The sequence below is a fragment of the Peromyscus maniculatus genome, chromosome 3 (assembly GCF_049852395.1).
Source record: "Peromyscus maniculatus bairdii isolate BWxNUB_F1_BW_parent chromosome 3, HU_Pman_BW_mat_3.1, whole genome shotgun sequence".
NCBI classification, from domain to species: Eukaryota; Metazoa; Chordata; class Mammalia; order Rodentia; family Cricetidae; genus Peromyscus; species Peromyscus maniculatus.
Genome location: NC_134854.1, coordinates 32,977,818 through 32,995,049, shown reverse-complemented (window position 1 = coordinate 32,995,049; position 17,232 = coordinate 32,977,818). Strand labels below are relative to the sequence as shown.

The 17,232-nt window shown below is 38.4% G+C and overlaps 1 protein-coding gene across 4 annotated transcripts in view; it reads right to left on the bottom strand.

Annotated features, from left to right (window-relative positions):
- The window catches only part of Pclo (piccolo presynaptic cytomatrix protein), a 341,169-nt gene that overhangs the window by 4,875 nt on the left and 319,062 nt on the right, over positions 1–17,232 (bottom strand). For all 4 annotated transcript variants that reach the window (XM_042272921.2, XM_042272923.2, XM_042272922.2 and 1 more), the window contains 2 exons: positions 1,820–1,954; positions 1,273–1,418 (listed from right to left, as the gene is read on the bottom strand). In XM_042272921.2, the coding sequence (XP_042128855.2) occupies positions 1,273–1,418; positions 1,820–1,954 (281 nt within the window). The remainder of the gene's footprint in view (positions 1–1,272; positions 1,419–1,819; positions 1,955–17,232) is intronic.

Here is a 17,232-nt window from a genome sequence, read left to right as displayed (position 1 = left end):
GGTTTTTGACTTGGGGTTTTACATAATTTCCTTATCACTAGAGTCCCTAAGATCATATCAAGTTCATTTCAGAAACACTCGTCATGCTTCTTCCTCACAGCTCTCCTCTTTTCAGAGGCTTTAGAGCTTTGTCTTTAATTGTTTATTCCTTCCTACCTTCATATATATATATATATATTTTTAAAGAACTTAATTTATGTGCATGTGTGTCTGACAGAGTCCAGAAGAGAGTGTCAGAGTTCCTGAAGCTGCAGCTACAGGCAGCTGGGAGCCAGCTGACATGGGTGCTGGGTGGTGAAACTCGGGTCTTCTGGAAGAGCAGCACGTACTTTTCCCATTGAGTTATCTATCTACCCAGCCCCCAGACTTGGATATGTTTGTCTCCATTGCAAGACATTAAGTGATGGTATCATGAAATGGCTTCATATATCTCCATCTACTCCCCTCTATCCACATTTCCCTTCCCCATCTTGTCTACTAAAGGCATGCTGTGTGAAAATCATTAAGCTAGACTGCAGGGGAAAAGCTAATGAAAATTAGGTCTTGCTGTAGTGAAATAGTGGCAGGTAAGCACACAAATTACTGTGTAGGAGAAACTTTGTTTAGTAGCATAATAATTAAAATAATTTGTGAATATTGTGTCATGAATTATACTTAGGGATCTCAGTAAAAATCTATATTGAAAGATGGAATATGGTGATACATGAGAAGGAAGCTTTGAAGGAGAGGAAAACATGAGCAAAGAACTCAAGGCTGAGCTAATTTAAAGAGACTCAGATGTGTCTGGAGTATTGATGAATGGAAAAGTGACATGGAACTAAGACTGAGTCAATATAGCTAGAGCTCGTTTCGGAGGACTTTAAATGATTCAGGAAAATGGTGTTTTACTGAGCAGCTTGAAGGGGAACCAACCAGTGTTTAGTAAAGAAAACTCTGGCTGCAGTGTGGTGAATGAAAGAGGTGAGACCTCAGTGAGAAGCCGATAGGTGAATTACCAACATTCTGTAAATAACAAAAGGAATGAGCCAAAAAGCATTGGTGAGTGTGACTATGGGAGCAAGAGAAATCCACCTAAGGTAGCAAAACAGAGTAGAGAATTAGTGGATGATTGGATAGAGTGAATGGGCTGAGGGGTCAAAGGGCTCCTGGGGTGATACTTCTAATGATTAACTACTATACAGTAAATGATCAATATATAAACACTGAATAATTGAATGAACAACAAATATAATATGGATGAAAAAGTTCATCAGTAATATATGATGCAGTTACCTGAAGAGAATGGCCTGCAGGACTAAGGCTGAATCTAAAAGTTTCATTGAAGGAAGGCTCTCGATCATGTCTGCATACCCTTGTTTTCTTCTTGATAACCTTTTTTTGAGTAGAGATGTTTATCACATATACTTTCACATATAAATCTGAAAATAAGAAGTAAGCCCGTTAAATGTCCATCAATCAATCACAGTGTTTTCTGATGCATGATGATGTTCTCCCTATATTCTATACAAGCACAGTGAATTGTATACAATTTGTTGTAGAAAGCATACAGTGATTGCAAGTACACAATTTTCTTAGAAATTTGTTAGTTTTACTGTTGTTTATTAATTGTAGCACTCCAATTTATATGCTGGAAAATCTAGCTGAAGACTAGGAAAATGATTTTATCCTTAAAGTGGAAATTAAATTCTTTTTTTCACATTTTTTCTAATGTATTTCATGCACAGGTAAAGATTAAGGTAGAATTTCTCAGAATATTTGAGACACAGTCCTAGTCAACTAGCAGATATCATTCATTGATTTTGATTATGAGACTGGATACCTGGTAAATGATCCGGAGACTTAAATTTGTAGGTGATATTTCTGCACTGGAGAATTTCAACTATTACTTGTTCACCATCTGTTTTCATTTCCTTTTTCAGTGCTAGCTTGATTTCTCCCATTACTTGAGTTTTTGCTAGAAGAATTTAACAAAAACAAGTTGAGTGACAGTCGCTACTTATTAAATATTTAACTTAATCACTTTCATATGTTCACTTATTGGATATTTTATCAAGTGCTAAACACCTTATTGTATGTTATGAACATAAGGCACAGTCGAAACCCTTAAGGAGTAAATGGCTTCATGGGATCACATCATTTAGATACTTGTAACAAAGCATGCTAAGTATGATGGTAGGCTGGTAACCAGGGAGATAAAAGAAATTGTAAGGAGATGTATTACTCAGCTGTAGAGGCTTAGGCTTGAAGAAGTAATAGATAACCTTGTAGGAAGAAAGACAAACACAGAAATTACAAAATTCTAATACAATATACAGGGAACTAAAAAGATTTAAAATGTGGTATGTTGTTTGCCAACGGTTGTGTATCACCAGGCTTGTTCCAGAACACATGGTAGAGTAACCAACTCTCACGGTAGAGTAACCAACTCTCACGGTAGAGTAACCAACTCTCATGGTAGAGTAACCAACTCTCACGGTAGGGTAACCAACTCTCACGGTAGGGTAACCAACTCTCATGGTAGGGTAACCAACTCTCATGGTAGTGCTTCCATTTCCTGTTTCCTTCGTAAAACAGAGACAGTAGTGATGTGCAATGGTAAAATTATATAAGGCAAAAGTGAAAGTGATCTAAACTAGATTCATTTTAGTTTCTTCTGGTGTTTTATCTTTTTTTTTAATTGGAGGAACATTTCATGCCACATCAAATCTGTTATTAATCCACCCATTTCTTTATTAATTCATGGACTCATTCACCAAATCATAATTCATTCACTATTCTACTTTTGGCTGAGTATCCTGCAACAGAATGAATACAGTATGTAGAGAATCCTGAAGCATGAATGCACGTTTATTTTTAAATGAGAATGCTATATTTCAGATGTTGATAGATATAATCCACATAATGAAGACTCTTGATTTTTTAACAGTACAAATATAGCCTGAAAACAAATATTTGGGAACACATTGTTGACAGCTGTACTTAAAACAAAATATAAACTTAGATATTTTAAATATTCATTCATCCAGGTTCACAGGATTTTTCAGCTATTGGGGGGGAGATATTTTAATTAGATATTTCTATGGATGAACAAATGCCTAGGAAGAAAAGTTCTGAAGCATATCGTGACGTGCTTTCACAGAGAATGTGACACAGGACCTCATCTTGGAAAAGAACTGGAGTTGGGAGTGGGATGAGGAGGAACTGAGATGCAAGGGAAAAGGAATCCTTCTGGACTAAGGAACAACACGTTAGCAAACAGGAATATCAAATGGGAAATCCTGGCCTGAGGGACTGCGAGGTTCTGTTCATTGGGGCCATGTTAACAGCTTTAGCTACATATTCAGAGCACAGGCATCTATTAACAGTCTTTAAATACAGTTGCCAACAATGTATTCTCAAACATTTATACTTTAAAAAATCAGAAGGGCCTTTTTATGTGGATTATATCTGTCAACATTTAGAGTTTTAAAATTCTAATTTAAATATAAAGTATAAACTTAGACATTTTAAATAATCATTCATCCAGTATGAATGAAAATATAAGTAAATGAGGAATATTTGTTTTATGTACTTTTCAATTTTTCAAAATGCTTGGCTTCACAACAAATGTAACCTCATAAATTCTACATGAAATCCACGGTGACATACTACTTCACAGAAGTGTATGAAGTTCATTCAGGATTGGAAATAGAAAGTATGTTTTGACATCCATTTTGAACAATTGTCTATAATTTTGATATGATACTAAGACTTAACTAGATGCAGTTTCTTGAAGGTTATGGGCAAAGTAAGATCAGAGGAAAATGGACACTCCTAAAGTTCCAATTTAATATAAAATAATAATCAGAAAACTGTGAAATTACTTCAATAATGATATCACTAAGAAGGTCAAAAAGTGATTCAATTTCTAACTCCAAAACCTAGAAAAAAATAAAAAATGAAACAAAACAAACAAAAAAGCTAGACAGTACCAAGAAAGAAATAATAGAAGATAAAAATAAAAATTTGTGAGGCAGAGAATTAAACAGATTCATAGATAACATTAACATATCAAAATTCTGGAACTTTAACAAATATTAGCACAATAAAAAGGCAATAGTGAATTAGACTATGGTATGTGGGCCTTAAGTATGACATTTTAAAATTATGTGCTATAAACATTTTAGTGTCATGAGTATATTCTAATACTGTTTGGCTTACATTTTGTTCACAATTTATTGCAGACAAAAAAAAACCCATAAATCTCATCCAATATATTTACTTGAACTTGAGTGAGCCAGAATTCAGTTCTGGTTCATTAACTTATTTCTGAAACCTGTCTCCCAATATAGCTTAGCCTGGCCCAGAACTTGGGAGCCTTCGGCCTCAGCCTCTGAAGTGCTGTGATGTCAGCATGACACATCATGCCTGGTATGTTCTTTGGACATTTAAAATGGGAATGAGTTTGTCACCAAGCCTGACGACGTGTGTTCAATCCCCAGACATCACAGAGAGGACTAAGACTCCTACAAGTTCCCTTCTGACCTCTGCATGCACACTGTGGCATCCCCCTGCCTCAATAAGTGAATATGTGTAAAAAAAAAAAAGGGGGGGGGTGGTGCCTAGTCTTACTATATCTTGCTATGGCATGTTCAGTTTTATCCCCGGGAGGCCTGCTTTTGTCTGAAGGGAAAATGGGGAGGAGTGGATCTGGGGGACGGGGCCAAGGAGCAGTGGATCTGGGGGAGAGGGGCAGTGGGGGAACGGAGGGGGCCAAGGAGCAGTGGGGGGAGGGCAAACTGCAGTCAGGGCGCATTGAAAACAAACAAACAAACAAACAACGACGACGACAACAACAACAAACAAACAAAATACTACCGAAACATTTTTAAAAGAATGAAAAACCCATTCCAGTCCCTTTGATCTTTTAAAGGGCCTTTCTTGGGAAAGTAAGGGGAAAAAGTCCAAAGTAAAAATTAAAAAAGAGGACAATTTAATATTCTTTAACACCAGAGAAATTAGAAAAATAAAAATCCTTAGTAAAGTATTAAGCATTAGCATCCAAGCAAGGAAAATGCTATAGTCAGTCTCCTATCAAAGAACTTTCTGTCTTCAGAGACAGAAAGACAGATGCCAGCAAAGGCCAGTTCATCAGTGTCCCTGACCACGTCACACACTGCAGAAGTTTGCAAGGACAGGAGAGAGCTGGTCAGCACAAGAGGACCGCAGACCTCCGCCCTGAGAGGATGAGCAGTGAGCTCACACCCAGTCCAGGAAAGCCTTGCTAAAACTTAGAATTGGCAGCCTCGGTTCATCACCATGGGCTTCTCTGAGTCTGAGCAGTCAGAAGAAACAGGCATGGTGCCCCACTGTTGAGTCTCCAACGTCTTGTCCGAGGAATTCACAAAGCTTACAGGATCTCTTCAGAGGATGAAGACATCCCTGTGTTTGCTGGATTGAACACTTTGACTGAATCTCAAATAGTTAAGTAGACTGATTATCACGTGACTGGATCCCTGTCTCCAAAGCCATAGAAAGACAGAGAAGTGTCCTCCATTTATCAAACCATTCCTAAGGTGAAGGGAGGGGAATTCTCTTTTTTAAATTATTATCAGTATATGTGAACTCTACAAAATATTTGGCTTTATTGCAACATTTTTCATACATGCCTGTAGTGTAACTGGATTATATTCACCTCCCATGATCCTTTGTTTTCCCCACGCCCCCTCCCTTAACCCCTCCCTCAGAAAGAGACTTCTCACTGAAGAGTAAGTAGTCACTCACTTTGTGAGGCCAACAGAAGTGGACACAAGTGATAGAATTAAAGTCATTGAAGCCTTTCCCCCTGGGATGTCCAAGTCCCCTCCCTTTTCTAGGCCCAAACTCCAATAACCAATTATCTGTCGCCTCCTACCTTCTCACTTGGGAGAAAGGTAAATGAAAAACTTGTTAATTAAAGTTCCCAAGTCATCAGACTGTCTGCTTCCTTCTGGGAAGTTTAACCTCACATCCTTCTCCGTGTGATATTTGTGAAGCGTTTGATAAGTTTCACTCTGTTTAAAGATTTTTTTCTCCCTTGCTCTTTAGAATTTCTAACTGAAGAGAGAAAAGTACATGTTTACTGAAGTCATCTTAAAGCAGTTTTTTGAGTGATTTTGTCTTCTGAAGCCGACTTTCATGTGAAGATGAAAAGAAATCTGTGTGTCTGCTGTCTTCACAGGGTGGGCACTGGCTCCAGATCTGGGTGAAACTTGGAGTCCCAGGGTATCACATACATAGAGAATGTGTGATAATATTTTGGAATAAGGGGCAAATAGCAGGAGAGAAAATTTCAAACAATGTCTGTGTCTTGATGTCTTAAAATTCATGCTTCTTTGATTGTAATAAAAGAACAATATTTTAAAGCTAGGTTAAAAAAATGAATATTTTCTATACAATGAAATGGTAAATATTTAAGGTAATAGTCTGATTAACCTGATTTTAATGACACATAAAGCACACACAAATTGAATCATCATGTGGTAGCCCACAGATATGTATAGTTGTAATGTGTCAATTTATGAAACTAATAATAATAATGTTATTCAAAAAAGAAATAAACTTATTCTGCAATGTAGCACAAACTTAACACTTAGAAAGAAAGAGAATAAAGCAGAAATCATGGCACATGCTTTTAATCCCTGCATTTGGGAGGTACAGACAAGAGGCTCAAGAGTTCAAAGCCAGCCTCAGCTACACGGTGAGTTCAAGCCAACTTGGCATACATGAGACCCTGTCAGAAAGAAAGAAGAGTGGGGAATAGAGGTAGAGAGTTATAAAGTATATGTTTTTAAAAAAATGACCAAATAATATTGGAAGTGAAAATGAAAAATAGAAGTTGTACTGATAATCTCACTTTGAAAGTATTAATAGATAAGAAACATCTGGAAACAAAACTAAGGGAAAAGTATTAAGGTAATACTACACAAAGCATATGTGGTGGTTTGAATAGCAACGGCTCCCATAGGCTCATAGATTTGAATGCTCGGTCACCAGGAGTGCCATTATTCAGCGGTGTGGCCTTGTTTCAGTAGGTTGGTCTTATGGAGGAAATATGTCACTGGGGTGGGTTTTGAGGCTTCAAATACTGAAGCCAGGTCTAGTGTCTCTCTTTCTTCCTGCTGCCTGCTGCTCTGAATGTAGAACTCTCAATTCCTTCTCCAGCACCATGGCTGCCTATACTGCCAAGCTCAACATCATTAGTATAATGGACTAAACCTCTGGAATTGTAAGCAAACCCCAGTGAAATGCTTTCTTTTATAAGAGTTGCCATGGTCATGGTGTCTCTTCACAGCCAAAGAACACTAATACAGTATCTCATAATTCTGGAAATATTGATGCATTCATATGTTGATAGAGCTCATTTAATTGCACTTCACAGATAGAAAAATATAATTAAAGAATGGACAGGAAAAGAATAAGTACTGGGAAAGAGTGCATTGCTGTATAAAAGAAACAGTCATTGTGAAATAATTAAGACTGTAAATATTTAATAGGTTAAAAGACCACTTGAGAGACTAACACAAGGAGAAGAAAGAAAGTAACAAGTGAAAAAAGGAGGGAGGGAGGGAGGGAAGGAAGGAGGGAAAGACAGAGGGAGGGAGGGAGAGAAGGAAGAAAATTGGAGGATTAAAACACAGGCAACGAATTGTATAATGGAAGAAGATGGATAGAAAACATTTCTGCATGCTTTAAAGACAACAGTAGAATTTAAAATTGAAATTGTCCACATGTGTACATTGGGTCAGAGATGTGGGGTACAAACTACAGTATTAAAATGGATATATAGTTAATCTCTTAATATTTAGTTTCTTAACCTGTGAAATTTAAAAAATAAATTAATGTATAAAATATTTATTGAAATTAATTAATTCATTTATTTTACATTGACATATTCTTTCCATTGAAATTAATATTTTTATAAAGAGAATGAATAATTTAATTTGATTTTAGCAAAACTAGGTCCTATTTCCTTAGCTAGCTAACATGTTTCAAGCAGTATAATTGTCAACAGCTTTTTTTTCTTTAGCGCCTCCTGAAGTGTTCTTTTCATTAAAATATGCAGTGATCTTCCCACTTCTTCCCTCAAAAGAAGTTACACACATATTTGAAAAATGTGTATTTATCATATCTACATACCCACATTTGTATAGATACTGAAACATCTAACTTGTATTTTAGGGAAATATAAACCACTAAAATTAACAATCATTATCTCACACCAAAAGAAAATACAGTAGGTATTAGCACCATTTCATTGAAAATGGTGGTTTGTGTATTTTATGGGTTTTAAGAAACTTGCAAAATTATGCAATGGCTTCACCAGGACGGTAATGTGGATCTTCTGGTGTAAGGCTAGGGCTCTGACTTTCACAAACACCTTGCACTGGTAAGATTTTCACAACATTGACTCATTTGTGGTCATCTTCCCTTCAAAGTGTTTTTATAAGAGTATTAAAATGGAAGGATTTCAGAAGTAATTTTGTGGTTTACTTTTGCCTTGTACTAGACTTTATTAAGCAGACAAGATTCAAGCAGAAAGCTTTTTTTTTTTTTTTTTTGGTTTCTCTGTGTAGCTTTGCGCCTTTTCTGGAGCTCACTCTGTAGCCCAGGTTGGCCTCGAACTCACAGAGAGCTGCCTGGCTCTGCCTCCCAAGTGCTGGGATTAAAGGCGTGCGCCACCACCGTCGGCTCAAGCAGAAAGCTTTTACATGGCTTCAACTATGGAAAATGTTCTCTTGAAGTTATTGTCCACATGTGCACATTGGGTCAGAGATGTGGGGTATGGACTAAATAAGAAAACGATGAGGAAAATCTTCCGGGACAGCCAGGCTTGGCGGCACACACCCTTAATCCCAGTCCTGAGGAGGGAGAGGCAGTGGAGATCTATGTGCAAGGCCAAAGCAAGCTACATAGTGAATTCCAAGACTGCCTCAAAAAATACAAAAGAAAAATTTCCGAGACACTAATATATGATGCTCTGTGAAAATGATGACCAACTATGCAGCTGCATAATTAAGTGCATATTGTTAGGATCCTCTTCTCACTCTTCCCGGTCTAACGTCTTACATCATCAGGGGGCGTGGGAGACTGCATACCACCACGTGGTCAGGCAATCTCCGCCTTAAAAAGTCAGACGCAGACCCCCACCCTCTCTTCTGTCTGCTCTGCCCCACTCCCTCCCCTGCCAGGCCTGGCTCCTCCCCCACTTTCCCTCCATTAAATTTCTAAAAACTAATATTGGGTTTTGCCGTGGCCGTGACTCTTCCGCCAACCAACCACTGCCGTTCATTCTTTCACATATTGACTGAAAAAGTATTTATCTTTAAAGATTTATTTTTGATCCTTTTTAGGTACATGTGTGCATATGAGTCTGTGTGTAGGAATGTGTACATGTGAGTCCAGCCCCTGGAGTCCTGAAGAGGGAAGAGGATGCCTGGAATTGGAGTTACAGGTTATTGTGAAGCCCATGGCTTGAGCACTGGAAACCAAATTTGAGACCTCACAAGGGCAATACTACTCTTAACTGCTGAGCCATCTCTCTAGTTCCTGACCAAATGGCCCTTTGAAAGTACACTTCTGGAATCTCTAAATATCTAATGCTTAACTAAACTTCATGTATTTGGTTTTGCGTCAGCAACCTCAGCAACTTTTTCCAGTGCAAGATCCTTTTAGGCAAAGCTGTCATGGGGAGTATTTTAATCAACAGGAAGTGACTGATGTAGAAAAGAAATGAAGGAAAGAATAAAATAACTTTTTTAAATGTAGTTATTTTATTTATGAGACCATGAAATAATAAAAATTAAAAAAAAAAAGTGTATTAGTAAGTACCACTTGTGAGTGAGGCGGGTCACTGGTGACAGCTAATGAAGTCTGAATTGATTTTACAGATTTGGGTACACTCTGACAATCTGGCACCTTAGAGCCTACCACCTACTCCTCATTACTTAAACCAAGCCAAGAAACTCTTATTAGACTGAATTAGTCTTATTATACTTATTAGAATTGAGGTGGATTTTTTTAAGTAGGAAATTTTACCTTCTATCATAGTGAGGTGGCATGCACCACATTAGACATGGTGTGAGTCTGCTGTGGTGGCAGGTGCCGTGATATCAGAACTTGGAAGGTAGGAGAGAAGGATGGATGAGTTAGAGTCATCCCCCATGTACACAGGGAACTGGAAGCTGACCTATACTTCACGCGACATTATCTCATGGAGCAGGACCAGAGTCTTCTCTGGCTTATCAGTACTCACATGAAATGTAAAAGTATGTAACATTACTCTTCATATTTATAAGATTAAGATTTTCAGTTCTTAAGATGCCCAGTTCTGGGCCTCCACTTACTAAATATCTTCTGTTCTAAGTAATATTATATATTCCCTAAAAGCCATTTTCATGGAAGTTTTACTCATGTTCTAATATTTGTCAGTAGTGATATAAATTCCCTCATATATTAGTGCATTTACTTTCATTGTTTCCTCTGTACCAATTATATATATGTGTGTGTGTGTGTGTGTGTGTGTGTGTGTGTGTGATTTTTTTTTGTTTTGTAAATGTCATTATTATCCAAATAAAATATTGGCACTATTCCTGGAATGAAACTTAACAAGCTTTCATTATTTACATTTCTCATCATTCATTACCTTAAAAAATTATATGTATTATACTACATGATACTGTACTGTACTACACTATGCTGTACTGTACTATACTACACTGTACTGTACTATACTGTACTGTATTATATTGTGTATCTGTGATTGAAACAGGGCTTCTCGTAGACTCAGCTGGTCATGAGCTCACTGCAGCTGAGCACCCCTTTTCCTCCCGCGTATTCCGCTCTGGTTCTGGGGTTACAGGTATGTGTTACCAAGACCGGCACAAATTTTACTTTTGATTGACACAAATAATTGTCTGCATTTGTGGGGTGATATGAAGTGTTTTGATATGTGGAATGAGGTGCAACACTTTACACACTAGTGTTTATTTCCCAGTACTACTGAGGCAGTGGAATATCAGATCTGGGATCAACTGACAACTTATAACCCTGTGTTCACCATGAGGTTGTTTGCGCATTTACTCAGAATAGAGAAAGCAAAATGAGGAAACAGTGTCTTGAGAGACTCATGTCAACACTTTAAACTGGAACATTATATATATATAAAGGAAAGAAGTCCTTTCCTACCTTACTAAGGCTCTCAGAGAGGAAATTAAGCTGACTAACTGGCTCGGCTTAGCCACCCTCCTCTGTTATTTCCAGCCAGGTGTGTTATGCTACCCTGCAGGCTATAATAATTTCACTTGCCAGGACAAAATTGCAATTGCATCCTTTAAAAAAAGCTCAAAGTCTTTTACACTATGGTACTCAACAATTATCTCTAATCAGCACTTACCTTTTCTTTACACCAGTAGCAAGAAAAGCCAGATTTTAAAATAAGCGAGGCAGTCTTACTTGTATTGAATTCCTGACCTTGTTTTATTTACCACTGGAGGCTATATTAAAGCCACTGTTAAATTTTTAGATTTATTTCTTGACAAACTATCTTATCTATGTGGGACAGTTTATTTGTAGAGGACAAAATACAAAAAATCAAATGCTTTTGAAGGCTTATCCTACTTAGTTTTTGTTTGTCTGTTTGTTTAAAAAGGGAAGCAGAATGGAATTAGCTGATTTAATTCTATCTGAAATACTCTCTTGTTAAGGTGTCATGGGGTGACTTCTTGCTGAGACAGCTTGATTATATAGTGAAAACAGCAATAAGGAGCCGTTTCTGACTCCCTTTCTAGTTTTGTGGTTTTTTTTTTTTTTTTTTTTTTTTTTTTTTTTTTTTTTTTTTTTTGGTTTTTCGAGACAGGGTTTCTCTGTGTAGCTTTGCGCCTTTCCTGGAACTCACTTGGTAGTCCAGGCTGGCCTCGAACTCAGAGAGATCCGCCTGGCTCTGCCTCCCGAGTGCTGGGATTAAAGGCGTGCGCCACCACCGCCCGGCTCCCTTTCTATCTTTATAACCAAGAAATGACTGTTGGTTGCCAGCACTTCCTACTAATAAATATCACAAAAACGAGTAAAACAATTATTTTAAAATAAACCTTGCTTGGATTCACATATATGAATAGTGAGTATTACAGCATTTTCATACACATATTTTAATCATATTCATTACTTATTATCTTTGAAATTTATTAAGGTTTCTCAAGAGATCTTGGGTGAGAGATTATTTATTGGAGCACAGGGCTGGTGAGGTGGCTCAGTGGATAAAGCTGTCTGCTGCCAAGCCTGAGGACCTGAGTTTGATTCCAGTGACCCACAGAGTGAAAAAAGAGAAAAGACACTTGAAAGTTGTCCTCTGAGCCCTTCGTGTGCATCGTGGTAGGTACATGGCCCCCTCTCACATATATTCAAACAATATATAAAAATGTGTCAAAAACAAAGAGCTTTTGCTATTGACCAATGGTTATGCCACTGATGTCTGAGTTAGAGAATTCATAAGACAGAATTTGTAAACTGCAAAGAGACGTGATTTAACAAACTTCTTAGAGTGTTAACAATGAATTCAAGAACAAAAACATCTTCATCCTCACACTGTACCAAGGAATTTAATCTATTCTTTCACAGTTTACATTCCTAGGTGACCACATAAATAAAATGTTACTAGTAATGATGAATACCTATGAAATCATTAAATAACACATGTAAATTCCTGTCTTATTATTTGTAAAATACCCTAATATCTGTGTAGATGTTGATAGCCTTGTTTTAAAAAAATGGACAGTGTACATGTTAGACTGAATGAATTGCAAAAGTCATAAAGTAGATTATTACGTATTTCCAAAAAGTTGGCCTAGATTTATTTGGTAATTTGTGGTCATAGCTTATGTGATAGTCATTCTTGTTCTGATTAGATAAGGAATTTGGAATTTAGGGGGAACACTAGTATGTGCATATATGTGTGAACCAGGAGATTAGCTTTGTGTAACTATTGACCTAGAAATATTAGGAATAGAGAAGTCATGGAATAAATTTGTAGCCATTTTCTTTACAAGAATTAAGTACCCCTTTACTGCAATGGTACTGTATACTGTCTCAGCATCACTCATGCTTCATTCTTTAAGGAAGCTCCTCAAGGCAGGAAGTAAACAGTTCAGACAGCTTCAGGAAGTCCCTGACACTGACCAGGATCACTTGTGACCTCCCTTCCCAAGAATGTATTAATAGTAATGACTGCTGAGAGTCACCTTCAAACAAGCCAAGCTCCACTTTCAGACAGCACTGTGCCTTGTTTGTTCATAGTCCATAGACTTTACAGGGTACAGACTGTTTACCCTTAATCCTTGTCCTTTTACATCAGAGAGAAAACACCTAGAATAATTAGACTAGTTGTATAACCTCTCTAATTGTTACTGGAGACTCAAAAAGTAATTATCATTTCTACTTTGATCAAAAGAAAGTGACTTAGCTTTCTAATTCAAAATTTAGGTGGTCTAATTCAAATCTGAGCTTCTTTCTTTAAACTATGTTGAGGCCACAAGTGAGAGGTATTTTGGAATTCCTTCCAAGCCTATGGAAGATTAGTCATTGCTTTAGTGTGCTTTTCTTTTCATGGCTGTGCATATTTGAGCCACTACTATTCAAGGTATGAAGTGGATCCTAAGACATTTTCTTGTTTGAAGTCTGAATGAGAGCTGAGAAAGTAGGCATTTTGCCATATTTTCACTAATGTTTTTCTAAGAGAAAGGAGTTGTGTAAGCCGTTATTAGGGCTTGTATTTGCAATAACCCAGAATCAAGGAGATAAATGCATCATACAATAAGCAAGCATTATTCTGGCCTGCTCAGATTGAAGAGTCTTGGGAAAGTAGGACAAGCCTGCATATTCTCTCTGCATTCTGTGCTAAGAAGTCTTTCTTTTTAAGATAAATCCCCAAAGAACCTAATTTAGGGAGGAAAAGCAGGCTTTGCTGATTGATTTTCACCCGTGTTTCTGATGGTTATTAAGTCGCCCTTCTGACACATGCTTCTCAGCATTCTTTTTACTGTGACTAAAAATAGCCAAGACCTCTTTGTAAAAAAATTTAATTGGAAATCTGCTATTGTCTTGTATGACACAAGAAAAAACAGATCATTTTCACAAGAGAAATTTAAAACCTAAATGTACATAACTTTTTAAATATTTAAAATTTTGAAATCATTCCTCAAAGCCTGAAGAAAACAGTGCCTAGGAGAGAAAGAAAGCTCATGGGTGGGAGATCTGGAAGGGAAATAGCAGGATGCAGCTGACGCAAAGCAAGATAGGCAGAACGAGGAAGAGGATTCCAACCAAAGGAAGGAAAGGCAATATAAAGCAGAGGCAGAGGGGAGGGTCAAATAATACTAAGGCTGTTGATAATGCTCCAAGGACTCTTATTATTTTATATTTACTATATAAATATATATATATATACATATATACATATATATCTTCTGAAGGCTTTTTGTTAAGACAAAGGATATAAGAGAAAAGTAAGACAGCAGGAGATTTTAGGGTGAGATGTTTACAAGGATGTAAAATAACAAGGCTTACATAAATTATATATCTCGTAAAGGAAGTTATGTCACTAGGGTTGACTGTATTCCCCACAAAAACCACAGACTAACAAACACCCTAGTACCAGGCATGAGAAATCTCCTTTAGAATGGTTGGCCAGGGTACTCCAAGTGACTCCCTAAGCTGGCTGTTGGCTGTTGCTCCTTGCTGCCTCTCAAAGTTGAAAATAAGACTCTATTTCTGAAGACACCACTTATTTAGGACACAGGACTCAGATTATTTGAGTTATAGCTAACCTGAAAGCCTCCTTTCTACATAGTCTAGCTTCCTTCATATCAGAAAATACTACACAAGCTGCTGAAGGAGGGAAGCAATTATTAGTCCTACTCAGCTGTGATGCCTATGAACCATAACAATGATGAGCATGGCAAGGTATCCATGAAGGTGTAGCAAGTAACACTCACATGTTAGTGGTAACCAACGGCCATCTGATTGGATTCAAGGCCCACTCACCAGGAGAAAAACTGTGCCTGGTACTAGATTCCTAGGAAATTCCCAGGGCTGGTGAGGCCATGGATCTTACAAGAGAATTTACCAGTGCCCCTTTGTTAGATCAGCATAATTATTTACTGTATTCTAAATCTTATCTACAGGTAAGTGTAGCTACCTCCCCTCACCAGAGAGGCTTATCTTCACAATAAATGGAGACCATCACAGAAAATTACAACCAGACATGGTAAGTAACATGTCATTGGGAGCCCATAGATAGCCATGTTCCTCCCAATGGACCATCTACTTCACAGTGCATGCCTCTGTGGTTCATGGAATATCACAGAAAAGGGGGTACAAAGATTCTAAAAGCCAGTAACCAGGAAGTCTTCTGTGAAACAGTTGGTGTGTACCAGTTTTCTCCAAGGTTAAAGCCTTCCTTTATCTTGGAGGGAAACTTGTTAAGACAAAGGATATAAGAGAAAAGTAAGACAGCAGGAGATTTTATGGTGAGATGTTTACAAGGATGTAAAATAACAAGGCTCCAAGGGAAGGAGAAACATTTCATGTTTTAAGGAAGCTCCTTAAGGTAGTTAAGAAGTAAACAATTCAAATGCTTCAGGAAGTCCCTGACACTAACCAGAATCACTCATGACCTCCCTTCCCAAGAGTGTATTAGTAATAATGACTGCTGAGAGTCACTTTCAGACAAGCCAAGCTCCAAAGGAAACGCTAAGTCAAGCCCAGGTACCTGGGAGAACTGAAGACCAGCCAAGCAGCTTGGAAGAGGAGGAGGCCAGCTGAGCTGCATAGAGGACAGAACACAGGCCAGCCGAGCTGCAGGGAAGAGGTTCAGACCAACTAGCTACCTAGGAAGGACACTTTGAACCTGAGCTACCTGCACTATTGGCAGTCTGCTCCAGCTTTGGGGAGCTACCCCCCATTCTGGGGTGAGCTTGGTGAGGCAGCTGCCCTTGAGTCATTTCTGCTCCTGCTGTAGTAGCCCCTCACTCATGGCCCTGTAAGCAACCCCAATAAATCTCACTGGTCACCAAGGTGGACTGTGGTGGATCCACACTTCAGTCTGCTGTAGATCTGGGGTGAGTAGACACTTGAGTTTCATCTCCCTAGGAAACGTCTGTCACACAACAACAGTCTACCACAGATCTGAACAATAACAATATCTATAGGCATGCTAATATGGAAGCTGGGTGGGGTGGGGAATCTCACCTGATTATGCTTCTGAACAAAGAACTACAGGCATCATGACCATTGAGAGAAGAGAGAGTTAGCATATTCCAGGGCTGAGTCCCCTAAAGTGGTTGTGGGGGGCCCCAAACAGTTTCACCACATAGCTGCCATGACAGGCTTAGGGACTCTGGACACAGCTGCTGTGACAGGCTTACTGGCAGGCATCACCCAGACCCAGGAAAAGCCATAAGCTGATCCCACCCAGGGGGAGCCAGCATGTAAGGGGAAATACCTGACATTCGAAACATTCCCAGCACACACCTAAACCCCTAGACAAATGTCAGCCAATCAGAGTTCTGAAGCCTGGAAATTCCCTCACCCCAACCGCTGGTATAAAAACCCCACCCACCCAGCTTGGGGCTCTATACTCTCACCACTGTGTTGGACAGAGAGGCCAAGCTTGGAGCTCAAAATGAAGGCTTTTTACTTTTACATACAGAATCCGGTCTCCATGGTGGTCTTTTGGGGACCCCGACAAATTGGGCATAACATGGTCAGCTCTGAAACTGTATTAACACAAACAACAAATATAGACTCAGGGAACTTGGAAGGATCAGGAGAAAGGAAAGGAAAGGGAAGAGTGATGTGATTATATTTTAACTAAAAATGTATAATATAATAAAGAAAATAAAATGCTAAAAAGGAAATCTTTTATGATAGGCATGTTAGCGGAAGTCCTTTTCCAGAGAAGAGTGAAGACCGATAAACAGGTCAAAGCCAGCTTGCTGTCCTAGGCTGTCCCTGGATGGCATCTCACCCAGTGGTACTGACCTTTCATTGCAAAGCTACATGCCCAGGAAATGGTGGGTCAATTGCAGAGAGTTGGCATCACCATGTGCTACATTTGGAGAACTAAACCAGACACTAGAGAGTTAGCATCACCATTTGCCACATTTGGAGAACTAAACCAGACACTAGAGAATTAGCTTCACCATGTGCCACATTTGGAGA